We start from the raw sequence: 26,307 nt of genomic DNA, 5'->3' as shown, positions 1-26,307 counted from the left end.
TACATTCACATACACTTTACCTCCACGAGGCTGGAGATGCGTACTAGGTTTCTGAGAGGCACTGTTTCTCCTTCTAAAGAACACATGGCCACAATGTGCTGACACTGCTCATCAAATGTAACACTGTGGATGCCTGCAAGGATAATACACACAGCAATTATCTTCACTGTCAGGAAACGCTATGATACAACAGGGAAAGATGAAATGGAATAACAGAAAAGAGAAGAAAGTAATGAAAAACGAGAGAACAGAACAGACCGGACCTGCAAAGAGTTTCTTGAGGTGTGACTGGATGACAGTTGGGTTGGTTGCCTGGCCGAGAATCTCTAACAGATCATCATCTCCTATGAAATAGAACCGTGGGAAGGCAGAGCGCTTCTCCTGCGATAAACACACACAATAAAAACAGTTGTGATTCGTACAACCCATGAAGTAAATCTGTAGTCTTTGCATGAAAAAATGCATGTGTGTGAACCTCGAGGAACTCGTTGAGTGACTTCTGGCAGCGCTGCAGCTGATCCAGTATGGTGACCAGAGAGTTTCTGATGCCAGCCCTTGAGCTCAAAGAAACCACTCTGTTGTCCCTCTGAATGTCGGACATGATGGACCTGTTTCACGTATGGAGAGAGGGTTTTTGTTAATGAATGTGCATATGGCAACGTAGATAATGCTTCATTTCAGACTGAGAACTCTGGGTGTGGGCAATGAGCTTTTATTTATTGCTAAAATGTCAGAACTACTTTTAACCTGTCTTTCTATAAACACGCGGTACCTGAAGTCTTCATCAACACGTTTGAAGCGGGCCTCCTCCCGGGGCAATGCACCCCTTCCAAAAATGGGCTCCAGATAAACCCAGCGTCTCTGGATGGCATTCAGACTCAGCAAGTACTCGTCTAAGTCTGAGAGACGGACCTCCCACAGACTGACCTGGACACACACAGAGTAAATATAGGAGCTTTGGTTACTGCTGCTTCATTATGGAATGTGAACAAAATGCATACATATGTGAAGCACGTATTCACAGATTTTACTGAGCTGACCTTGTCTTGGAAGCTGCGGTAGTAGGGGGAGTCTTTCAGAGACTGCAGCAGGCAGCGGTTATCTCCCACCTGGATGGACACAGAACGGTGATAAAGCCAATGTTTGCTAATCCTTCACATTTCATTTGAAGGGGCCAGTTTATCTACCGAGTGGTCACTTTAATTGACCTGCCCAAAACAATCATTATCAAAATAATCCTTATGATAAGGGGAAATTCTGATAACAGTTAGAGTAGCCTTTCAAATGAATACATGTTTTAATATGCATTGCTCTGCATGCAGACTTACATATTTTCATATCATCCTAATAAAAAGCATGATGGGGAGTCAGCGTTATGGCTCAAAACTCAGGAGAAGGAAAGGTAAACTTGGTCGAGTAAGGTAGAACAACATCCTGGGTCACACTGTTTGTATACTAAACAGCTTTAGCGGCCGGCCCAGATTCAAGAGACAGGAGAAAGTCCATTTTATAAAAATTCAAAAAAAGGAAAACTAGACAACAAAGATACTGTCAGGAAGAAGTATTAACTACAGCAGGATAAATGAGGATCATGCTGATTAGGGAAAGGATTATTTCTTTTTACAGGAGGCTACATGCAGAAAGGCAATCATGTTACCTGATGCTACAAATGATGGGTGTATGAGAAATAATGAAGTTAATTAAACAGTATCTTGGTGCTGAGGAATCCCTTGGTTGGCAATATCAGGCAGGTGGAGAGCAGTTAGAGGAAATTAAGATCTAATAAAAAAGTAACAAACTCTTCTCAATTTTCATGGAGGCCATCTGCCATGTACCAGTGGGTTATGGTCAAACTATGGCTAATAAAAACATTTATTGTGCCTGTGTGTGTACCTGGTTGACTATATCCTTCCAGTCCTTGATGAGGGTGAGTGAGCGCTTGCTGCTGTCTGTGTACTCCGTCAGGTTGAAGGTAGCAGCTGCTCCCCACAGATCCAGCTCCCTTAGTGCTTCTCTGATCGTGACTTCTGCCTGAGCACGACTGTTCAGGTCCTTAACGTCCAAACGCATAGACAAACACACACACTACTTTCAATACATTTTGAAAATACAGTACATGGCATCCTGGAGGATCCACCGGTATGACTCCTCTGGGCTGGTGTGCAAAAACTAGTACCGTGAGGTCCCCCGTGTACCCTGTACAGTATTTTGGCACTGATTCTCTTGGATTATAGAAAACTTGGCATATGATGATACAAAAATTCACTCAACAAATGTATCTTTACTAAAATCAACCTTAATACACATATTGTTACTGCATTTAACTTTGAATCAGCCTGGTAAGAAATAAGAAAACAGCAATTATCAGCTTAATAATTCCATAATGGCCTAAACACTATGATAAATAGGTTGATTTATTTTTTAAATGTGGCACCAAAACACTACCAGGAAAAATCTTAAGGTGTGATTAATAGGAAGTATCTAAATCTAAGATGTCATTGTTTTTAGATGAATTAAATAACACGTTAACACAAACACAACTGCAAGAGTTCTTACTTTATATAAGGATTTGTTCAAAAGGAAACACAGAAAATGCTTAAATACCATATACATAACAAAGTCTTAATTCTTTACTGAATGTGAATATGTCAAATTCTCAATATCAAATGATTGGCATCAGTGGAAAAAAAACAACTAGATGAGGACATTCCTAAAAAACGAACAAGAAAAGCAGGAATAATTTTTAAAGACGTCTGGTTCCGTGTAGATGTGTATGCCTCCACCGTTTTATATGTACATTTGCTTGAGTGTGTGTGCACATACCTTAAGCTCCAATGCCTTTTCAATGATGGTATGTGCCACATTGAGGAGGTCATTAAAGACGAGTCTCTCTAACGTTGTTCCTTTTGGAAGGCCAAGCAAACGGAACATGTCCAACCAATGGTCCTGGGACAGGTGCTCCCCGCGCACATACTTCAGTACCGGGACCATGTTCTAGACACACAGACGGAAAATTGTGAAAATAAGAGGGTAGAAAACAACTACAAACTATGCAATGATGTGAAAGAGGATCAAATTCCTTCAATATTATTTAACACTCACCATTCATCTATAGTCGTTTGGTACAAATAACATCTATATATTCACAGATTTTTGTGATCATGTGACCTTTTTTCTTTTGCCACAATTACAAAAGTCTCTTCTTGCATCACATTTTCAAAAAGAATGTATTCTTTCCAAAAAAAAGGAACTCTTTAGATTTTAGAAATGTCTCAACATGTCCTATAATAACATTTTGACACTTTCCTATGAGCTGATAAACGGCTGATTTGTCATTGTATTGCCTAAAACTCCTAACAGAGTGGAATACACATCAAAGCCTGTAGGTGCTGCTCAAGGGTTATGCTTGAGATGTGTGGTATTATTGTTGTAGTGAAAATAGATGATAATACGTTATTCCACCGACTGCTCTCCTGTCTACCTTGTATTTGTCCACTTCTCCTTGCAGTTTGACGGACATGGCAGTCGGCTGTTCCAGCTTCCTAAGTCTGTCCTGCCACGTAAAGAGAAATTCCTCAAACACATACGTCTTACTCCTGGAAAACAAAAGAAACACAGATATTAAGACACAACCAACACAGGTAAGTGAAAATAAGAAGATTAATCTACAGCAGGAATCAAATTGAGCCCCAACCTGAATGTGATCCAGTCCTCCTGGGCCTTTTCTGTAAAGCCTTGCTGCCACTCCTCATACAAACCCCACATCTGGCTATACTCGTCCATGTCTCTTTTTGTTTCTTCCGCCAGAGAGAAATCTGGAGTCCCCAGGTCAAAATAGGTACAGTCCTCACTAAGGAGAGAGGAGAGCAGATGAATGCACACTTTAAATAGTCTTAAATGTATTGAGACCTGAGAGAAAGGCACTTAAACTGTAGATTTAGGTAAAACACAACCAAGAAGTTCTAGTGCGGGGCAGCTGCTCTGCACAGGGCCCTGGGCTGTAGTGTAATTATGAGAAGGCCATGAATAATATAGTATTTCCAGTCTTTTTAAGTCAGTGTGAATCAGTAAAAATACTGAGAAGCTTCAATGGAAAAATCTATCAAAAAAGATAACAGAAACCAGACATTAAAAAATGAAATTGCGATGCCGTTTCATGTTGAGCAACAAACTTTCATAGTGTATCTGACTTCTTAGGCAGGTTTATGGCTGTATCACCAATCATAAACACATCTTATCTAACCATAGCATATTGTAAAAACATTATCTAGGATATGAACATCCTATCAGCTGTCCCTAGTCAATAAAAACAACTGGAAATTCTTCGTAACTTACAGCAGTTTACTGCGCAAAAGCTCTAGCTCCTGGAACTCCTGCTGCTTGTCCCTGATGGTCTGGAGGCAGGCAAGAAGGGCAGCGTGATCCCCACTCTCCAGAATCTCGTCTTTAGGCTTCAGCTGGTCCCAGCGGGCCTTAAAGCGCTCCAGGTCCGCCCTGTAAGCATCGATACGACCGGCAGCGTTACTTCTCATCACCTCCACCTGAGGGAGGAACAGGCAAAGAGAAAATGTAAAGGAACATGGTGTAAATAAAGATAAGGAAAAGAAAGAAAGGCAGGAGGAGAAATAATGAGACTAAATAAGAAGTAGCAGAAAGCTGTTGGATGAAACGATTTTAAACCCGGATGTGTACAATACTGAGTTTTTCTGGTTTCTGTGGCTGCAAGGGAGTGCAATCATCTTTCAATAGGAATGTTTTGAGTTCGATCCCAGCCCTGTGCAGTCAGCATGTTGATGTATCCCTGGGCAAGATACTTTACCCCGAGATTCTCCTGATGGCACGGCACAGGGTGTGTGAATGTGTTGTATGATTGCTAGCTTACATGAGCAGAATGCTACATTGCGCAGTGTGAATGAGGTTGGAATGATGACTGGATGAAGCGCTATTTATACAGTCCATTCTATCACCTGGTCTTTGATCATGAGCTGGTGGCTCTCCATGACAAGCTCCAGTTTATCCCACTTGGCCCTCAGTGAGGAAAGGGAGTCCATGCCCCCACCAGCCACTGCTCGTAGCAGGCGGTTCTTCTCCTCCGCACACTGGAACTGAGGCAGGATCTATTCACACACACACACACACACACACACACACACACACACACACACAGACACAGACACAGACACAGACACACACACACACACACACACACACACACACACACACACACACACACACACACACACACACACACACACACACACACACACACACACACACACACACACACACACACACCAGAATAAGTTAATTAGGTAGTTTATTTCCATAGTATGTTAAACACTGGGTTAATTTTACAGGAAATTAATAGTTGTGCTTTTATATCAAACATCAGAAATGTAATAATCATAAATGCACATACACTTAGGAATTCATGCATGTCATGTTGTTGTTTTCAGTATCATAAAAAAAACACAATTTGAAAGTAAAAGAAAGTCAATAATTTCTTTACATGAAGAACAGATATTTGAATGTATGGAGGAAAATGACCTTTATGCCTTAATTTCTTTTGATTTGAAGACAATTAATCAGGGATTAGAGGAACAACTCTAGCATTTGTACTGTCGTTTAGCTCCTGGTTAGAGATTCTGATTGTGTTGGTCTTACTTCTGGTTTGCGGGTTAATATCTGGTTATATTTGCCACCGGCCACACCAATCTCCTCCATGCTCTCTGGTCGAGTAGACAACACCTCCATTGACTCTGAAAGAAAACTGTCTATGGCCTGGGTGTGCCCTGAAAGAAAAAGGAAAATGGTAACATGAAAGAAAGGAAACAGAAAATGACAAAGCATACCAAGTTATTGGGCAATTAGAATGAAAAGCAAAACGTATGCTGTAAACAAACGAAACCAAGTGAGTAAAGAAAATGAAAGTAGAATAAAAAACAATCCAGCGGTCTATTGTTACCTTGTATGGACCTCCTGAGTGATGAGAGCAGCAAGTCAAACAGCCTCTGGATCAGGTCATCGATGATGGCTTTCACTGGCTCACAGTTAACTGTAATACAGTCGACCTTCTCCTGACTGATAGAGGAGGAAGAGGGAAGAGGATCAGTGCATGTAACTGTATTGTCTGGGTGTAAATTCCCTGTACTTTAAAGGTCAATTAACTGGAAGTCGAAGAAGTACATTTATTCCTGATAGTAGAATTAAAATGTCGGCTACAGTACAAATGGCATAAAGTCATCTCTGTGACCTCAACACAAGCAGAATCACAGTATGTAATCAACAGTTTCACCACACCCAGCTTGTGTTGATAACAAAATGTTTTTTATGAATCATTCATTCATAACTTCTGTTTTAAGAGAATGATATGACTGCTGTGGTTAAATGCTTGATTTCCAGATACAGAGTTTTTTCTTTTATGTTGTGTGATGATGATTCATTGTTTTTTACTCAAAACCAGTTTGAACATAGTTTTTGAGTAGTTGTAACTTTGTTATGTTTACCTGTGTTTATTATGCGTATTATATACCTTGGTAGACGTTCTGACTCCTTCCCCCTGGCTTTCAGGGCCTTGAAGTTTCTCTCCCAGTCTTGCACAGAGCTCAGATGCTTCTCTACTAACTTCTCTAAATCAACCTGGCCCAGCACCACCCACTCCTACAAAACACACACACACACACACACACACACACACACACACACACACACACACACACACACACACACACACACACACACACACACACACACACACACACACACACACACACACACACACACACACACACACACACACACACACACACACACACACACACACACACACACACACACACACACACACACACACACACACACACACACACACACACACACACACACACAAACAGTTTCCCAATTTGAAATGTCAAGGGGGCTCGATTACGGGCAGCAACAACAAAAAAAATGAGTAATTAGAAACAACTAATGAAAAATAGACGAGGGATTCCCCAAGTTTAGATATGCTTGGCTGCAAACAAAAGGGGAAGTATCCTATACTGCATGTCCTGTCTCACGGGGTAAAGGGGGGGAAAAGCTTAGATAAAACAACACAACTTCAGTATATAAATAGAGAAGCATGACTAATTGAAGACTCTTTCTTTCAAAGAAAACAGTTCAGTGCTTCAATGAACAAAGGTTCAAAAAGTAAACAAATTAACTTTTGAAGTTTAGCCTTACATCTCTATTGTGTCGAAGAGCAGAAGGCTTGCCACAAATAAATGTATCAAAACAGTTCAATTTTTATGTAATTATCCTACCAATAAAAAACATTTGGTACTCTTCTCTCAACATCATACATAACACATGTGCTTTTTCTGCAACAGTTGAAACATATAAATCAGCCATAATTAGTATTAATGTCAAAATAATGTGTTGTTTGTGCACCTTGAACTTGTGTTGTATAGCCTGCAGGCGGCTGAAGAGGTCCTCGGCCTTGCTGAAGATGGTGACGAAACCAGTAGCATTTCTATCAATCATGATACTGAAGATAAGTTCCTCCCCCTGGGCACTGACCCCTTTGAACTGGTTTGGTATTGAGATGAACCGCTTCATCTCCCTGAAATAGCGTGCTCTCACTTCCTCAAAAGGTGGGCGGAACTGCAATCGACCCTGCCTATTCATGGTAGCACAGAAATAAGGGGGGGGGGGTGTTAAAATGAAATTAACAATGTTGATATAGGAAAGAGAAGTAAGAAACACATGGACAAACAGGAAAAGAAGGGGATAGGGGGGAAAAGTGTGACGGGTAGAGAACAAGAGGATATTATAATCTGTAGAAGCAGAGAGAAATGGAATAAGAGAATACGAATAAAGAGCGGGACAGGAAGTTGTTACCCCCTTAAAGTTTGTATACTGACTTGAAAGTGAGGTCTATGTGTATTTCAGGCAGGTTCTTGTTAGAGCCTCCAGACCGGTCTGGTACTGATGTTCCAGAGCTTTGTAAAGCTGATGGTTCCAGTGCTGACGCCATGCCCGCATGTCATCAGACCGGAAGCCCTGAACACACACGCATGCATTCCATTTTAAAGGGAGAGGATTCATTTGTTATACAGGTTGTGTATGTCCAAAAATGCGTGGAGCTTCCTGGTGACTTAATTCTTCTATCAATATATTATATATAATAAATAATTGATTCAATATGAATATGTTACATTATTGCCAGCAGCAGAGACACTTGTATTTTTGACTGCTATCACTACCTGAGCCTCCAGAGTGGCAAAGCCAGTGCGGAGGTCCTGCAGGCCGTCCTTCCACCGGTGCTGGTGTCTCAGTAGGTCCACATTCATCAGTGTCACCATCTGAGAAATGCACCCAGGTGTGCAAACAAATCAGATTTTAGATACAAATTACAACATTATTATTTCAAAGGAATAGGGTTGCAACAATTAATCCTAATTGCTTCTGTATTCAATCATTTTGTAAAAAAAAAAGGAACAAAAATGTAACAGCAAGCTGCAAACCTTGTCAATGAAGTCTGTGTGCCACTTTCGTAACTTCCTGTTCTGGGTGGAAAGTTTCTCAGCAGCAGATTGCAACTTGGCGATATAAACTTCCAGCTGTTTGGGGTTGTCCCAGGTGATTTTTAGTTTACCACCAGATTCCTTTGACTGAGAACGAGGATTCTAAAAAACGAGAACCAAAAAAACAGAAAAATGATCTTCAATTCAAAGCCGCAAACAACATTTATAAGGGATATGTTGTTTAAAATGTGTCACTGCGGAAGAGAAAGTTCAGTCCGATACCTGTAAACCTCATAATGAGGCATTGTCTTCAGCTTTCAATATCGCTTTTATGGAAATAACAAACAAATTTCACAAAGTGCTAAGCTGTACCTTGATGACCTGTTCAAAGGCCAGGGCAAGTCCAAGCATCATAGGTCTCTGAGAGGGAATCATCTGCTGGTCAATGGTGTTGTAGAAATGGGCCACCTACAACAGTCACATGATACAATATGAGCTTTAGACAAGTTAAAACATAAATAATGAGACAGACATTAAAACACTAAAGAGGAAAAAGCATGTCACCTGTTTGAGGACTATGGCTTGTCTGTAGAATTTGTCTGCAGTATTAGCAGCCTGCTGTATCTTAGCGGGGATGGGAAACCCTAGGGCGGAGAGCTGCCGGACCTCCCTGAGCAGACTGACCAGCCTGTCTGAATACTGGATCTTCAGCCTGCCGTCCACGTGGTCCAGGTCCATCACACGGTTACTGGCCTGGAGACTATATAAGGATGAAAGAATAAGTAGATACACTCAAACCAGCACCCTGAAATGCATTTGAGCAATGTGCCTAACGAGGTGATGTTTAATATTGAAAAGTTAAAAAAAGAGCCCCAGGTACTGTGATATAAATTGACCTGAATTCTTTCAATGGCAATTAATATGTAACTCGGTGTTGCTCTGAACTTTTTTAGATGTCTTATTAATCAAACCTGATCCCTGACTTTGGGTCAGCCAGCCCTGACAGTATATCTCTCGACCAGTCCTCGAACTGCTCCTGCTCATACGCCCTCAGAACCTCCAGCAGGTCATCACAGAAATGCAGGAAGCCCTTAAACCCGGACAGGTCTGAAAGCAGTGCCTCAGCAATGCGGACAGAGTCCTCAACCTATAGGAAGAATCCAAGTACAGGAATATAAAAGGAAAAAGGAATCAGTCCAAACGCCTCATAAAATGTATTTGATTTTGTATCATAAGCAAAGGCTAAAGTTGTATGATTTCATTTCATAAGTTCCTCATCTGTCTCAGTATTTAATGAGAGCTCATTCTCTTACACCTGAAAATCATTTTTAGACTTGATGATAGAAAGACGTATGTGAAACACACTTAGTTACCTTATGTATGAGCTGTCTGACCCAGACAATTTTGTTGACCACTTCAGGCAGGTTCCTGCCGATGAATGGCCCAGACTTGTCTCCAGGAGCTCCATGGCACCGACTCTCAAAGTCAGTCTTCAGGCCTAAGAAAATCAATTGAGTAGAGAGGGGTCAGTGGTCTGGAACAAGCAAGGGCCTCAATCAGGGAAGCATATTACAAACACATTTCCCCTTTATTTAAAACCTTCTCGTATTGTTATACATTTTGAGTAATTTAAACGATTGGATTATTACATTTATGGGCTAAAGGAATACTATTGGTCCCAATTTAGAGTATAAAAACCCTTTGAGGACATATTCAATGCTTTCAGATTCTGAATGGCTTACATACTGCTCTCATATTCAGCAAGACTGGGACATTTTTGAATTATTATAATGTACTTTTTAGGTTTTTTTCAGCAGGTGTAGATACAATAACCGGATGCCACAGTATCTCTGACAAAACAAGACATAAGTGCTTTGAATCAGAACTGTGTACCCTTGTTGTAGTCTAGGAGTCTGGCCAGTAGTGTCTCTCTCTCTGACTGCAGCTCTTTGCTGATGGTGGGACGTCTGATCAACTCCTTGTGTTTTTGGAAAACCTGCAAAAGCTAGACAACAACCACATACACACAGGCACAGGGACATACAGTAAGTTCCCAGATCAACACACACCCACACACAGTGTTTTAGCTTCCAATCTGAGGTGTGTTACGCTACCTGTTGTGGGTTGTCTTGTACATCTGCGATGTAGCTCTTCAATCTGCCAGCGACTTCCTGTTCAGAAGGAGCCATCAGTCGCTCAAACTGAGCCACCGCTGCTGTCCAGAGAGGCTAAAAACAACAAATAAAAGTAATAATTTAAGTAAATGAAGGTACACTCTTGCCTTTATAGTGTAGAAGATGCTACTTAAAAAATCTAAATAATCAGCATGGCTTTTCTAAGCTTGAACACAGGTGCTTTTACATGGGTTTAAAGTCAATACAGGATGAGGTTTTTGGAAAATATACAGCTGCCATCCAGCCAAATGCTCATAAGTTGGTTGTAGCTAGGAATTGTGAGCATTATTTGGAATTCTCTTAGCTTGGATATATTTTTATGCAGCCACGCAGTGAAGAACCTGCAACTGTACTATATCGTGCCTGCATGAACTGGAAATGACCAAGTACAGGTATAATGAAAGGCTAAAACACTCATTCAGAAGTGTCACATGGAAATATCTCACTAACCTCAGTGTAGGGGTTGTAATGCAGAGGGTTGATTCCAGAGAAAGGCTCAAACACTCGATCTGAAGTCAGAGCAGGCTGCTTCCCTGCTGGTAGCAGACGCAGCAGTTTCTCATGAACCATACGCAGAGTCACCACCTGGAAGACATAAACAAGGAGAGTGTTTACAACTTATCTATGTCTGTTATGTGTACGTGTTTGGTCATGTTTGCAAGTAGTCAACAAGATGACTTACAAATTGTGACTGACTAATCAGATTATGGCACTATTCCTAAAATGCTGTGTAAATGGGTATGGGAGACACAATATAAAAAATACAGATGTTCTTAAGCGTGCTAAACTGATGACAAAAACGTTTGAAAGAATACAGTTAATAATAAATTGATCAGTGTCGTTACTTTGAGGATGATTAAGGTGCACAGTGTGCAATTCTCTTTTTTAATCCATTAATGGTTCAGATGTTCTTCCATGATCTGTTTTTTAAATGACATGTGGAAATTTCACCTAAATGTTACGTCTGTTCTTTTTACAGAAGAGCAAAAACAAGGGAAGGACAACCAAGACACTTCTTACAGAAATACATTTAGGTCAAGCACTGAATGTAATGTAACCACAATGACATGAGATTACTTACCTCATCTAATCTTTTAGCGAGGCAATGTAGGGTTTGCGGACAGTGCTTGTTTCCTTTCCAGGGGTGTGGAGCATGTCTCTTCCACACCTGAGAAAAAAGGCAGGTCAATACATGTTCAGTGTTACCACAGACAAACTGATTTAGTTTTATATGTTTTATTATAGGTATAAACCATATATTAAAATGTATAACAATTGTGTGCACATCCTCCTCATTTTGTTCTCTTCCATACCTGTCCAGTCAGATGCTCACAGGCTAACACCCACTGTTCACAGATGGAAACGCCCGTCCTCAGGTTCTCTCTCATAGATACAAATGGCTCCTCAAATATTTTAAGACTACTCAGCTTCTTCTGCACGTATCTTCCCAGAGCTCCACCTAGTACACAAAGAATAACGAAAATAAAAGATGACAAAGTTGCTATATGCATGGAAAAGTGAACCTGCTTAAACAGATAACCTTAGATTGTGAAACAACTTGCTAAATATTACAGGAATGTAAGGATGTCAGAACTCAGAAGTTATGAGACAGTATTATTAACAACTACTCCAGGGTTTCCCACACATAGATTTTTCTTGGGCGGGGCCGCCAAGGTACATTTCGCAACCCATTTAGTTTTTTGGGTTTTTTTTTTTTTTTAAATCAGTCGGCGAGCACGACGCTCGGATTTGGTGACAAGGAATCCCCCCTCCCTCACTTGTACTTTACTTGAGTATTTCAAATGTATGCTACTTTGTACTTGTACTCTACTGCAATTCAGAGCTAAATTGTGTAGTTTTACTCCACTACATGTAGGGAACAATGCCTTAATTAGGGACACCTCAGTAGCACTTGGTCTTTCGAGGACATGAACCGGTGACCAAGTTCCCAGACCAAGTCCCTATGGACTTTGCCACTACCTTACTAACATAGGATCTAAAAGATATTCATGTTGAATAAATGGGTCAAATAACGGTAATTGTTTTCCTCTACCACTCAGTGATGCTAACATAAGGCAAAGCAAGTTAATTTATTATTAACATGTGGAACTTAAAATTGAGTGCCTGGTTTATCAGTAAGGATGACAATGTAAGATATGATTATGATGACATGGATAGTCTGTAAAATTATGACAATGAAAACATATATTTGAAAACCAAGGCTAAAGCTAACGCTAGGAGTTAGTGGCAACGTACGCTAGTTAGTGTTCAAACGATGTAATATTATTTAAAAGTAAATTTGACACATTCACTGCAGCAGAGCGCGAGGTGCAGCTGCGACACTGAGCTCTGCTTTGAGTATCCGAGCGGCCCGTTCTAACAGCTCTCCGACCGGTTCAGTCTGTGCTAGAGTGACTCTGGCGCTCACAGTGACTTAAAACGAACAAACCCGTATGTAACGTAGCTGCTGAAGTTAGAACGTCGTCAGGAACAGCGGAGATTAGCCGACAGATAGGAAGTCTCCGAACACACAGCTTGCGCACCTCAAAACCACAACACCCTCTACGACAGCATAGAACAGCCAGCGGTCGCAGTTTACTTAAGTCAGCTTGACACCTTTCTTGTATTTGAATCCGAGACTGAGTAGTTTCCTGAGAAGTCAGTTTCAGTTCAGCTAACTGAGCATGTAACAGACGCAAATGGGTTTTCACTTCCCTATATTGTTTTGTGTTTGTGTGAGGGTCCCACCGATAACATCCATGAGTCGCACCATGCGCGTTTCTGGATAAGGGTCAAAATCAGTTTGCCTCCAAACATCATCCAGACTGTCTTTACTCTGTTCCACCAGATCCACAACATCAGGCATCGACAGGCCATCAAGTCCCCCATACTCCTGGTGAAATTACAGACAGTTAGTTCAAAGATAGTTCACTGCAACTTGTATCAGCTTGTAGAACAATTATTAAACACTTCTTAAAATGGTGAAAAAACATGTGTGGAATCATTGCATGTTCCTGTTGTTTGTTGCATCCAATGAAATACAACAATTGAAATTATGACTGGACAAATGAGTCAAAAACTGCTAGATCCATTTGAACAGGAAACTTTTTTAATACTGTTAATGTATGCATTGTTTGTATTGCTTAACTTGGCCTGCACTCTGTCTGCAGTGCACATTTTTTAGATGAAAAGTATCAACTAAGTAAATAAAATATCAGTGTCAAAAAAACCCTACATTATGTAAAATGTCTGGATGAAAAACAAAATACAGTTTCAGTGCGCCAAACAACAGCTTGTACTAGAAGATAGCAGCATCACATTGTTTCGGAGAGACCACAAACATTTGTAAACTTACGTAAATATTAATACATAAAGGTTTGAATGCATACCTTTTGTACGGGTTTAAACTGCTCAGTGATATATGAAGCCCTCTCTCTCAAAATGTTCTTCTCTGCAGAGTGAGCGAGTTCCTCCCAGTACTGGAACTCATCACTAGGAGTCAGGATGCCTGCATAGAGGGGAAAAAAGAACAGGGTTTGAAAACATTTTTTACTCACATTCTTGTTAGATTCAGTAAAGATGTTAGGAGGTTAGAGTTGTTTTTACTTGACAACTTCCTTTATGAAATGAACAGATATTGTTTAGCCATATATTTATTAAGTATTTGTGATAGGTGTACTGAGATAACACAAATAAATTAGTCTAATACATTACTGCATACATTCATTTAGCCAAAGGAATGCTTACTGTACGTCAATACAGCTCCCATTGTTAAGTTGTCCTTTTAAATATATAAGTAACATGTTTAACACAATCACATGTATATTGTTACAACACTTCTAAAATCCCAAAATAATATAAAACATTCTGTACCCCTTATTTGATCATAGGCACTAAGGCCCTGACCTGTGTATTTCATTTTGCAAATATATGTTTATGCATACCGAGGACATCTTCCTCAGAGCGACCCTTCTTAGCAGAGGGATGTTCTCCAGACTGGCGGACCACCGAGCCCAGGCCAAGCTCCAGCTCACTCAGCAGGCCTGCCAGCTTTGGGTCAAATGCTGAACGCCAGTGCTCATCCTAGAGAGAGGTAAAGCAAAAATTAGATTAGATTAGAAATTTAGACCGAATTGTCTTGTTCTTTGTCGGTACTTTATTATGGCACAAAATAACGTTTTTATCAAAACTTAAAGGTATAACACTTTAATGGTGAATAATTCAAATTAAAATATGTTCCAAATAATAGCTTCAGGAATGGTACGTCCTCAAACTATTGTGGATTGTTATTTACTGTGTGGTCGATCAGATTCTTTTACTTTTGTGGATGTTACTACTACTGCTGAATTATTGAATACAGAGACAGGATCACCTTCAGCAGTACAGGTGCAAAGACTTGTCTCACAGCCTGGTAGAGGGTGTTGATGGGAGACTCCAGCATGGACGACACAAGTACGCTATGGTGAAGGTTGTCTTCTGTGATTACTGTGGGATACAGCTTGAAGAACACCAACACCTTCTCTCTGTTTTCCCCCGATGCTTCAATCTGACAAAGAAAGATGAAGTATGTCAAAAGAGGCAGGGAAATACACTACTTTATTGTCAAGTCAATTTATTTTGTGTAAGTATGATACAAAAGTTAATGACCTGCATATATATATATATATATATATAAATAACATGGTCAGATTGTTGTTATGATGAACGCAGATTCTTTCACAAGGATATCTTGATCCAATCTAGAAACTGAAACACTGTGATGATGCTATACACATTGTGTTACCTTATTTGACAAGTGAAGGTCACTGTCATGTCTGCTGATGGACAGGACAAACTCATTTCCATCATCCAGAAAGTTATTTAGCTCTGGGCTGTCAGTCAGGGACGGTGAAGGTTTTATCCCATAGAAGTTTCCTGTTGTGGTCAAGATAAACTTTTTGCGAGCATCATCTGAACCGTGGGGCATCTTTCAGCGACAATGATGTACTGATACAGTGAAACCTGTAATATATAGAAAATAACACTGTGAAGACTGCACAATGCGAGGGATGTGGCTTAATATAAAATGGATATGGCTTAATGGTCACTATTGTGTACTACAAGCACTATAAATTCTGCTTTTACGTCTTAATGTTATATATACAGATTCTTTGGGCTCACATTTTTCTCTGTTAATAGCTTCCTTTAGGGTTGAAATATCTCATAGACCACAGTTATCGTAAATTAAAACATATCATTGTATTACGTGGGAAATAAGGACTCCTTAGCCACTCTCATGTATAAGACACTTGGATAATAAGCAGGAGACATTAAATGGATATTTCTATTACATAGAAACCCATCTAGCATTAACATTTCCAATACACCTTAGAAGCAGAACAATTACTGCCGCAAATGTTGTTCTGTCGACACAGAAACAAGCTAATAAAGCATTTTCAAGCCTTTCTCAAACCACATGCCCCTGTAATTGTCTATAAAACTACAACGTAAAGCCAGGTACTTTGCCCTTAAGATAATTGAAGACGTAAACATTTCAGCTAAGTCTTTGAAGGAAGAGCAGTGCTAACGTTACCAGAGTATCGATGCTAAACTATTAGCTAACTAACATTATAACGGTACTATCTAAGTTGCTAGTGCTAATACAAAGTTAGTATGTGCTTAGCTTAGCTCAGCCTTCCTTGTCAAAGCAGATTCTTCGCTTAATACGGCAAAAACTAATGTTTAAAAAGTTAAGGCGCATAAATATAACAAAACAATGACTACAGGATGGCAACAAATCCACAAGCTAGCTAGCTAACGTAACCACTTTGAATTAAAGTTAAGCGTTTTAGCTGGCTGGCTTGACTCCAGCACGCTAGTAAGCAAGTAAAAGCATTGGTTTCATACCGTTTTGGTAACAAACGTACTACCTTTAGAGCTTTTGGTAACTCAATTCATGGAGGGAAGCTGTTACTCATGCCTGTCTGTTTCTTCAAGATTATGCTTTTGCCGTTGCCAGGTGACAACCACGATCAACTGTACCACGTGACAGCGGAAATAGAAACCCCTGCAATTTATCTACGTCAGACTGACATATATGTCTGTCTGTCGTAATGCCTCGTACGAGTTATATATATATCTGTATTCTAGTGGTCATAAAACTATAATGGGCCTTTTGTAAGCATTGTAACTTGTTCAAATTGAATCACTGGTGATACTAATAACATGACTCTATGTTAAGTCTCCCAAGTGAGGCATGACAGTGTTAAGTGAGTCATTGCTTGCCCATGGTCAGGTTAATCTATTAGCCCTCATCTTTGTGAATTGTTTATTGTATTTATATGGTATGTCCGGATATATATATATATATATATATATATATATATATATATATATATATATATATATATATATATATATATATATATATATATATATATATATATATATAAACACAATGTAATTCAGGATGAACACCTTATAAGCTTTTTTGTTTAAACTAGAATTTGACAATACCTTAACACCAACACACACAAAATAACACACAGAAGGACAGGGATACCCTTGCTATTTAACAGTTTCATTTCTTTAAATTACTGTATATAGATGGAAGGAAAACTCTTTTGTCACTCTTGGGCATTTCTCAAAACAGTCTTTAAACCTCTCATTGTTGTTCTGTTCAATTTAATTTACCACATGTGAATAACTTTCTCTGCCTGACTAACATTCACTACAATATATTTCAGGAGCACAAACAAATAAAGATTGCTTTCAGAAACAAGCAGATAGCTGATATAAGGTTACCAACTGCAGTCTTTGCAGTACCATGCAATGCCTTGGCTTTTAGGTGGAGCACTTTTACAGGATAGCTATTAGTATGAACCCCCTAGAATAATGAGATGTGATTTCTGTGAATCAAAGTGAACTCTTTCGGGTATTTTTGTTAGGAGCCTATCCTCCCACATGTAACCAAATTCCGGTAAGAAAGGCTTGCCTTATAGGTGGTGTACAGGAATGTATTGTTCAGTGGGCCGTATGGGGGAGGAACTTAACTTCTACATAACGCTTGTACAAACGACTGTCTATAATGTCTTCTCATCAGTTTTCTAATAATTATGCAAACTGTTGATTTATATATTTCTTGGCAGTCTAAAGTTATACCTGGATGTAAAGTTCCTGTTATAGCCCCTTATCCAATACATAAAGCTCTTATTGATCACATTATTCCAGAAACAGCAATTAACTTTCACAAACATGCATGCCACCCCTAAAGTGTCAGTGTATTTTTGATATGGCATGCACTTCTTAAGGTGATGGAATGAAAATGTTGCCTTTGACAATAACAAATTATGTTTTACAGTCGTTTACATTCTATAAAATGACTATTTAGCTATTTAACGTGTGTATATAAATATAAGCACCTAAATACTAACTAATTTACAGTCCAAGTATTCAAAAGGAAACCAGATATAAAATAGTTAACAGCCATGTCTTGTGAAGGGCGATGGAAATAATAGGTCATTGTGAGGCTGTTCTTTCTGGGTACATATGAAACTTTTCTGGGATACACATGAAAATCCCCAGGCATTCCCTGTTTCCTAAATCTGCTGCTGTTTTTGTAAATTTACTCATTCAGGGAATTACCCTGCTTCTAACCCAGATGGGATACACCCATTTCTCTACCTATTTGTTTCCTTCATTTCAAATTCATTAGTATAAGTATCAAAAGGTCAATGAAAGCCAAAAAGGGGAAGTTAGAGGCTATTAAAAGAAAATATAAAGAGCAGATACACTGAGTGAAAACTGGGTGACACACATTTTTACTCTTCAAATGTCAACGTGAAGTTAACACTTCAGCAAGTTAGCTTGGAACCTTGTAAATTATTAACCTTTTAGAGAACCAATTAGCAGGAATTAAAATAAGAATTGATAATAACGGTCAATGTTTCAATATTGGACAAAGTGCTATAACTAAGTGATTGAAAACAGAGTTGAAAAGATGTTCTACATGTACAGAGAAACACAAGTGTGAAACCTACACATTGTGGTTATCTGCAGCAGAGTTAGAAGCAACAATTTTTGAGAAGTGCTTTTTGAAATTCTCATTAGAGGTCTCTGAGTTATTGAGTGACATCAAAGGCATTTAAGCAAGTAGCCCGATTACAGATTAACAGTTTTATATAAGTATTGATTTTTACCCTGAAGTCGAACAGGTTGCTTTACTAACACTTGCCTATTTTCTTTCAAAATAAAACTAGTATATTATATATTTACATAAAACAAATATAAACTGTAAAGGTTTAGTTTCCACTTCTCCCACATCTACAGTAGGATTGTGATACAATAGTTGACTCGTCTAATGAATGATCTTACTATGACCACATGGTCAGATGAGACGAGTGTGAGAGTAAGCTCTTTAGCAGACAGGGAAGTTTATGAAGATTTGTCATCTGTGACACATACTGCATGTAGTGATCACTCACACAATGTGCAAAAGCATTCCTTAAAAACACAATTCTGTGGAACCCCACTTTAGGCTTCTCAACCATAAATCATGTTCAACTTTAATCTCAAAGTGACTGACTGGAACACTGACATACAACAAAGCCATTGTTAATGTTATTAGTATCTGTTCTTCTCATGCTATAATTAGTTATCTGCTGTGATAAAAGTCACATTAGTCTGTATCAAAGATATAACAAGCTTTGTTAAAAACATAAGTACCAATACAACCTGTAAAGGTTGACATCCGTTTGTTTGTCATTGCTTGTCATATGACTGTTTGGCCCTGCCCATTTCTTTTCTTTTGAACGAAGAGGAAGTGTGTTTTTCTTGTCACTTGCTTACTGACTTAGACAGAGACAACACCTCGCAATGGTAAGAGCTTAGTTTGTTTTATTTTCCACATTTAATGCTATTGTTATGGATACAGTGTTCCATTGTCTGTCACCATAATGTTAGAAAGGAAGTCTGTCATGCGTTTACATAGTTTTTTTGTAAAAACAAACAAACTTGAAAGGACATTGAGCAGCAGTTTTATCCTTAATTAGACTTACTCATGCATATCAGAGCATACTTTATGGCTGTGTAAGCTTGATCTATATCACTGTAGGAATGATATGTGGAAATATGCACTGCTGATTAAAAAATGTATCCTGGACATTTGTGTCTATAACAATATTTGTGAGATAATTATTTTGAGTCTGTTTAGAGTATCTCACTCTCTTTACTATTAAATAGGATTCACCAAGGGTTTCAACCTGAAACCCAGTTCTCTCTCTTTTTAACTACAACAGTGTCAAATATCTCCCACATTAAAAAGAATGGCACAATGTGAGAGTACAATAATCAAATGTGTGAACAAAGTGTGGCTTTCATAGCTAATCTCATAAGCACAAGTTGTGCACTCATTTCGTCTAAAACAATTCTACATCATGTTGAGTCAAAGGGGACTCCCCATATCGAAAGTCTCTTTTAGCTGATGATAGATTAATCTGGTAGGTGACCGAAAACACAGCCAATCATAATGCTCAATCAATGCGATCTGTTTTGCCATCGATTTCTGAAGTGTTCTCAAACTTCTGTCCATTGTATTGTAGTCGATTCCAAGCGAAGTGTGGACTAAAAAAAGTCAAAGAGAGGACTTAAGACCATTCTGATACAGTGTAAAGAGAGACAATCTTCTTTAGCTCTTTCAAAGTACAACTTAATGCAGTTTCATTTTATTATATTTGATCATTACTATACTTTGGATGCTGTTGTAACAGAAAAACGCAGTCACAGAAAATAGGGAAAACTTTAACAACATTATTTACATTTACTATTTGAATTAATTTGATTATCCATCGGTTAACACTTTTCCTGAACTAAACACAATGTATCACACTTGAGGAATTCACATGGCCCCTGGGGATTCCCTCAGGGGCCATGATGTTTCTGTTGAGAAAAGAGTGTTGCTAATGCTTTCTTCTTTTCACTTTATATTCGGTAAAGGTGTGTTTTAAAAGATTTAATATGAATAATTTTCCCAAAGGGTGAATGTAACCTGTGTTATTTTCAGACTATGAGTATGTCTGAGTTAAGAAAGACAGTTTGTTGAAGAAGACAGGGCGTGTGATGCATTTTGTCACTGTCAGAAAGCTGCAACTGTCCCTTTCCCTTTGTTTATCCTGTTACTTTAAGTTAATACTAGGTTATTACAACATTAATGTCTTGAAGGAAATCAGGTTTTTACTCATCAAAATACAAAACTATGAAAGTTAAAATACACTGTGAACTGACACTTGTTTTTTATAATACAGCATACAAAATATAAGAATATGACACGTCACTGTCTGAAGTGTGAAGGCAGTTAACAAGATGTCTAAGATTTAGATTTATAAAATATTCTGAGCATGTGACTCACTGGCCAAATTTGATTCTGAATACCTTAATGAGTAATGCTCCTTTGCACTGATTTCAAACAAAGCAAATTAAATTTAAAAAAGATCTAACTTGATTTTTCTTTGCAACAGGCATCACCTTCAAACCTACGGTGTTTCCCGTAAGTCCTCTACGCCTTTTTTTAAATGACCTCATCCTTACTGTATGCTGTCACTCACTATACTATTATAAACAATGTTAGATAACATTGCTGAATGATGTCACATGATCTTTTTCCAGATAAGCAATGACTATGTACATTTGTAATTTGTCCATGTGAATGTGACTGTTTAGCCATTGCATACTTTCTGTATAAAACATCTTCAAAATGCTGATAACAGAATTTCTTCAAGCCAACCACAATAGATTTCCAGACAACCGGTTGTTATATCCTTTCAACCCTAATAACTAATATACAGGTTTTATCATGCTAAATAAATTGGCAGGTTGAGTCATTATGAGAATGTGTGGCTCTAGTGATCTGAACCTATCATTACCGTAACTCTGGGCACGGGGCCAAGGGGTACTTTAGTATAAAGTTTGAAAGTTTTTTTTTCAGTTACACAGTTTGTATTCATTTCTATGCGCCACTGGAATTCCCATTGTTACCTTGGTGATCACGAAAACAATTCTAAACGGTTTTAATTATGCTTCCTCCTGTGTCCTATAACTCAAAGGATTTCCCTCTTGCGGCTGGCTCTGGTTTACATTGTGACTAGTCCTTTTTGTGTCAGAGGTAAGCAGTTCCCTCATATCAGTGATTCAACACCACATTCTTACCCTGGTTTTACAGTGAAACCAGTTGTGTATAAATAGATGATATGCCGACTGTAAAGATTTTTGATATAACAACACTTTGCTTGGTTTCAAATAATAAGAAACCAGCAGTGCTGAAGATCAATTTAAATCAAATAACGAAGTAAAAATGAGAACGATTTGCTGGCAGACAGGAACAGGCAGATCATTATTATCCAACATCTCTATATATCTCTAATTCTCTTTTATCTCAATCTTTTAGCTTGAAAGGATTATTTAATCACTCTTGAAAAAAGATGGCCTATTTCCCAAACTATTACTTTAAAACCCATGCCATAGTTATCGAAGTCCAGCCACCCTTATCAATCTTATATAACTGACCTTTGATCATGTAAAAACATGAGGGACATAAGTAGTTGCGTATTTGACACAAACAATAAGAGGAACTGTGATTAGGTCTTTGTGTCATGAGAAGAGCTAAAGTCAAACAGAAACTGGCTATTACACACACACACATACACACACACACACACACACACACGCACACACACGCTACTATGTGGGAATTCATACAGATTTCAAACTGTTGGCGGTTTTACTTTAGACAACATAACAAACCAATGTTTTGGCTATAGAACATTATCCTTTTTTTATTTTATTCCTTATATTAAACCTTATACCATTTAGACAACTTAAATTGACAGGGCCTTATTTATATTTTATTATATGTACTTGCATATATCTTCCAACTCATTCTGTGATCAAAATGTGCAAACCATTAAAGAGTGTTAATTTCTAGAAGACAATTTAATTTCACTTAATAAAAGGTTCCCAAGCATGCTCTAACATGTTCTTGCTTACTTTCCTTCTGCAGAAAATGTTGCCCAGATTCAGTACAGAGGGGTGGTTGGTGGAAACGTGACTTTTCGCTGCCCTATTGACAAAAATAGGACAATAGATCTATTGTACATACAAAGGGGCAATGACTTTGTGAATGGACACTATGCATCCAAGGAAACATCACATCCGGTATGGGCGAACACCAGAATGGATGATGACAAGAGAACTATTCATATGTCCAGTTTGAACGTTTCCCATAATGGGGACTATCAGTGCTATGTCATGTACGGCACTGAACTAGTTCAAACTGACATTCACCTAAGTGTCACAGGTATGAGTATGTTTACATTTAAAATGTATTTGTTTGAGTGGTTCGTTGTTAGCATATTTAATGCCAACACTTCGCAACACTATTGTAGAATCACATTGTATACTGTTGCTATCGATGTCTACAGAAAATACAGTGGTTAAACCCATAGTTTAGTTTATTTTATCAAAAAACAACACATTTGATTTAATCCAGCACTATGTAAGTCATAATTGATCTTTGAGTTTGTGATCTCTACTCGAAGGCTCTGTTAAAACCTTGAATCATGAAAAGGTTAATAGAAATGCAACTAAACATGGCCATTTACAGTTATCTTGACATGCAGGAAATACAACTTGTTATGGTTGACAGTGTTTTCTTTGTCTGTCTCTCTAATAGGAAACTACAGTAAACCTACACTTACAATGGACTGCTGTGAACAAAACCCTCCCTTAAGTTGCCAAATGACCTGCTTCTCACATGGCGGCTACCCGAAAACAGAAGTGAAGTGGAATGTATCTGGAATTTCGAAGGTTACCAACAACATTACCAGAGATGATGACACCATGTTGATCAACATCACCAGCACTGCACACTTCAACTGCTCCAAGGAATATATGTTTATCAGGTGCTCTGTGGACAACCTCAGCTCAGAACCGTTGTCAGTCTGTGAGTCCTTAACTTGAAAATAAATGTATATTTAAAAAAAGTGTAAAAGGCAATGAAAACCCATGGCATATGGTCTTTTAGGATGTAATTAGATACACCCAGGCTTTGAGCTTAAATCCTTGTTAAAATGTTTACTAAATTCACCATCTTAACTAAGTATGTTAACATAGCTAATGAATAATAGTAACACAAGGTACTGTACAGCAGAGCTGGTTAAATCATTTGCTTTTTCAGGTAAGCTTTCTGACAAGTCCCAAACCAAGTCACATTTTACCTGATGGTGGCACAAAATGTCACAAAATGTTTTCATCTTTTGAAACATGTATATCTGTAGAAAATATTGCCATATTACAAGCTGTAAGCTCAAACTGATTGTCCATGAACTTCACAGTTCAAAAACAAAGCTGCTGTATCCCACCTTTTGAGATACAACAATTTCTGCTTCAGTATATTTTCATTTGATCTATAGTGCCTTGTAAAAAAAAAAAATGTTTTCAAAATTCAGGTAACTGTAGTTTGATCAAAGCAGATGTTTTGAGATATGTAAGGGAAATTGAAAAAGAAAACTTTATGCGTGGTTATGGCATTAACAGAGAAAAATATGTAAAATTCAACATGTTTAAGAGATGGATTTCCATGTGTTTTCTTCTCTAGGTAAACCCAAATATCCATCTTATCCTCACTGGCCTTCTGAAATCATCTATGGAGTGATACCCTTCTGTTTGATTGCTGTGGTTGTTGCATTGCTTGTGTGTAAATGCAATAAATGTAAGAAAGGTAAGGACAGATATTAAGTGTGTCACAAGTTATTCCACATACATTTGCATATGTGTTTGTATAAATACAAAAATGAAAGTTCAACAATGACTCTGTAACTTAAAAAAACTCACAGAACTTTCTATGTTGATTCCAGAAGTGAAAGCAGACATTGAAAACATAAATCCTAATTTGGAGTAAGTGGATGTTTAAAGTTTACACCTATAATACTTGGATGTCAAATATAACATGTTAAAAGTAAGATGAAGCACCAACTGAATTAAGTAAAGCTGCAATTCATGAATTTCCAGTTGCCTAGAAATGTTGTTTGCGACCTTTATATCCTATTGAAGTACACTGACTTATCTCTCCCTTTTCCTTTCTATTCTCCAGGGCAGAAACATTCCTCAATGGAAAAAACCAAGAGGCATCTTGAGTGCTGGTGACGATGAATGTCCGATTTATCTCGGTCTATGTTCCAGAAAATATGTCTCGAACGTGTACAGTACATATGTGGCTGACCTGCGTACCAACATGGATTAACCAGAGATGGTGACTCACTGGACAGCACGCTGTCAACATTTTGCTGACATTTGCAAAGAGAGACAAGAGAAGTATTATTAGTATCCTGTAATAGGGGAAGTACGGTGCATCATGGAAGTGAACAAATCTTACTTAACAAAAGGACTTGTTTTTATGTAAGATTGTTGTTGTCATATACTGGCAAAAGTCTCTGGGGATATACTTCACAGCACTGCGGACAATCAAATCAAATCACAAAATACTGTATTTTAAGTTTATACAAATGTGTTTTACTGTTACACTGACATCTGCTGACATCATTTGGATCTGTTACACACCATTGTAATCATTTTGTGATACAATACATTGTTGTTGCTGGCGTTGCACTTTAAATTAATATTATATTGTGTTAGGTAGAACGTTCTATTAATTTATTACATTTACAAATTAGAACGTTATTTTTGTCAATATCTATATATTTTTAAGATGTACTGTAGTTCGTCTATTTTGTCTAGAGTTTTTCTCTTTTCAAGTCATTGTGTTTAGTTTAGTATGAGAAGAGTAAAGAAATAGATGTTAAACTAAAGAAAAAAGTGCAATATTGAATACAAACTCTTCCATAGCTAAACATTTTAGTGCCTGTCACAACTTAGGCAATCTGGTGACTGTTCTCCTGAGAAGTATTTATGTGTTGCATTTTTTGTTTATTTTGAGGATTTCTTTCACATTATCATTATTTCAATGTGTCAACCTATGCTGTTTGAGTAAGATGGCTTTTCTTCCTCATTCCTCAGAATTACCAACATCTCAAATGGCTGCTTTCATTTCCTTGTGTTGTAAGGATGTTTACTTCATTTTCACATCAATTAAACTTTTAGAATAACTTTTTTTTGCTGTGATGTTTTTTTACTCACACTTTGTATTTGAAATCCTGCATGTCATTGTATTTACAGTTTTTAAGACCTTGCTGGGGTTTTTGGTTACACAAATGTCTAGAAATATAGCTTTAACCCAACTCATTCATTTTCCATTTGAAGTGAATTGTTTTGCCACTAGATGTCGCATTAGCACTGTAAAGAAGACGATCCTCCTGCTGTTTGGTACTGTGTTAACTAAAATATCTGTACCACATTCATTAGCCGCATTCAATATATGACTCAGTTGGCAAAAGCGACATGTTTTATTTCAGCTTTGGGAATGAAACAATACTTTTACTTTCAGCACATATTGTATAATCACAGCATTGTAATCAAAAAATGACCAAGAGGGATACATGTCTACATGATGCTTCACCAATCCCTCACGCAAAATGTTTTCCCCTGCCAGAAAAAGAGGGATGGGCCCTGCTTTATTTCACCTTCATTCCTTTTCCTCGCTT

General features: G+C 38.2%; 2 protein-coding genes across 2 annotated transcripts in view; one reads left to right on the top strand and one right to left on the bottom strand.

Annotated features, from left to right (window-relative positions):
* The window catches only part of dync2h1 (dynein cytoplasmic 2 heavy chain 1), a 105,417-nt gene extending 88,733 nt beyond the window's left edge, over window positions 1-16,684 (bottom strand). Inside the window, 34 exon segments of the mRNA XM_063907500.1 lie at window positions 21-133; window positions 264-381; window positions 476-608; window positions 773-927; window positions 1,041-1,109; window positions 1,894-2,052; window positions 2,824-2,994; window positions 3,482-3,596; window positions 3,695-3,850; window positions 4,336-4,541; window positions 4,968-5,117; window positions 5,665-5,792; window positions 5,966-6,081; window positions 6,533-6,660; window positions 7,429-7,657; window positions 7,902-7,944; window positions 7,947-8,040; window positions 8,244-8,342; window positions 8,505-8,666; window positions 8,877-8,972; window positions 9,069-9,264; window positions 9,476-9,651; window positions 9,878-10,002; window positions 10,398-10,509; window positions 10,619-10,732; window positions 11,129-11,263; window positions 11,760-11,846; window positions 11,992-12,137; window positions 13,427-13,571; window positions 14,068-14,186; window positions 14,623-14,761; window positions 15,051-15,224; window positions 15,462-15,679; window positions 16,565-16,684. Coding sequence (XP_063763570.1) covers window positions 21-133; window positions 264-381; window positions 476-608; window positions 773-927; window positions 1,041-1,109; window positions 1,894-2,052; window positions 2,824-2,994; window positions 3,482-3,596; window positions 3,695-3,850; window positions 4,336-4,541; window positions 4,968-5,117; window positions 5,665-5,792; window positions 5,966-6,081; window positions 6,533-6,660; window positions 7,429-7,657; window positions 7,902-7,944; window positions 7,947-8,040; window positions 8,244-8,342; window positions 8,505-8,666; window positions 8,877-8,972; window positions 9,069-9,264; window positions 9,476-9,651; window positions 9,878-10,002; window positions 10,398-10,509; window positions 10,619-10,732; window positions 11,129-11,263; window positions 11,760-11,846; window positions 11,992-12,137; window positions 13,427-13,571; window positions 14,068-14,186; window positions 14,623-14,761; window positions 15,051-15,224; window positions 15,462-15,644 — 4,491 coding nt within the window. The 5' untranslated portion in view covers window positions 15,645-15,679; window positions 16,565-16,684.
* Window positions 16,685-19,509: 2,825 nt separating this feature from the next.
* LOC134880595 (uncharacterized) lies at window positions 19,510-25,813 on the top strand. The gene is made up of 8 exons (XM_063907587.1): window positions 19,510-19,534; window positions 21,172-21,200; window positions 21,757-21,815; window positions 22,710-23,006; window positions 23,382-23,651; window positions 24,306-24,428; window positions 24,565-24,604; window positions 24,801-25,813. Exons 1-8 carry the CDS (start codon window positions 19,532-19,534, stop codon window positions 24,841-24,843), a joined length of 864 nt encoding a protein of 287 aa, XP_063763657.1. The 5' UTR covers window positions 19,510-19,531; the 3' UTR covers window positions 24,844-25,813.
* Window positions 25,814-26,307: the final 494 nt, after the last annotated feature.

Source organism: Eleginops maclovinus, chromosome 18 (assembly GCF_036324505.1).
Source record: "Eleginops maclovinus isolate JMC-PN-2008 ecotype Puerto Natales chromosome 18, JC_Emac_rtc_rv5, whole genome shotgun sequence".
In the NCBI taxonomy this organism is placed as follows: Eukaryota; Metazoa; Chordata; class Actinopteri; order Perciformes; family Eleginopidae; genus Eleginops; species Eleginops maclovinus.
The sequence above is the reverse complement of the archived record's forward strand: the minus strand, read 5'-3'. Positions and strand labels throughout refer to the sequence as shown.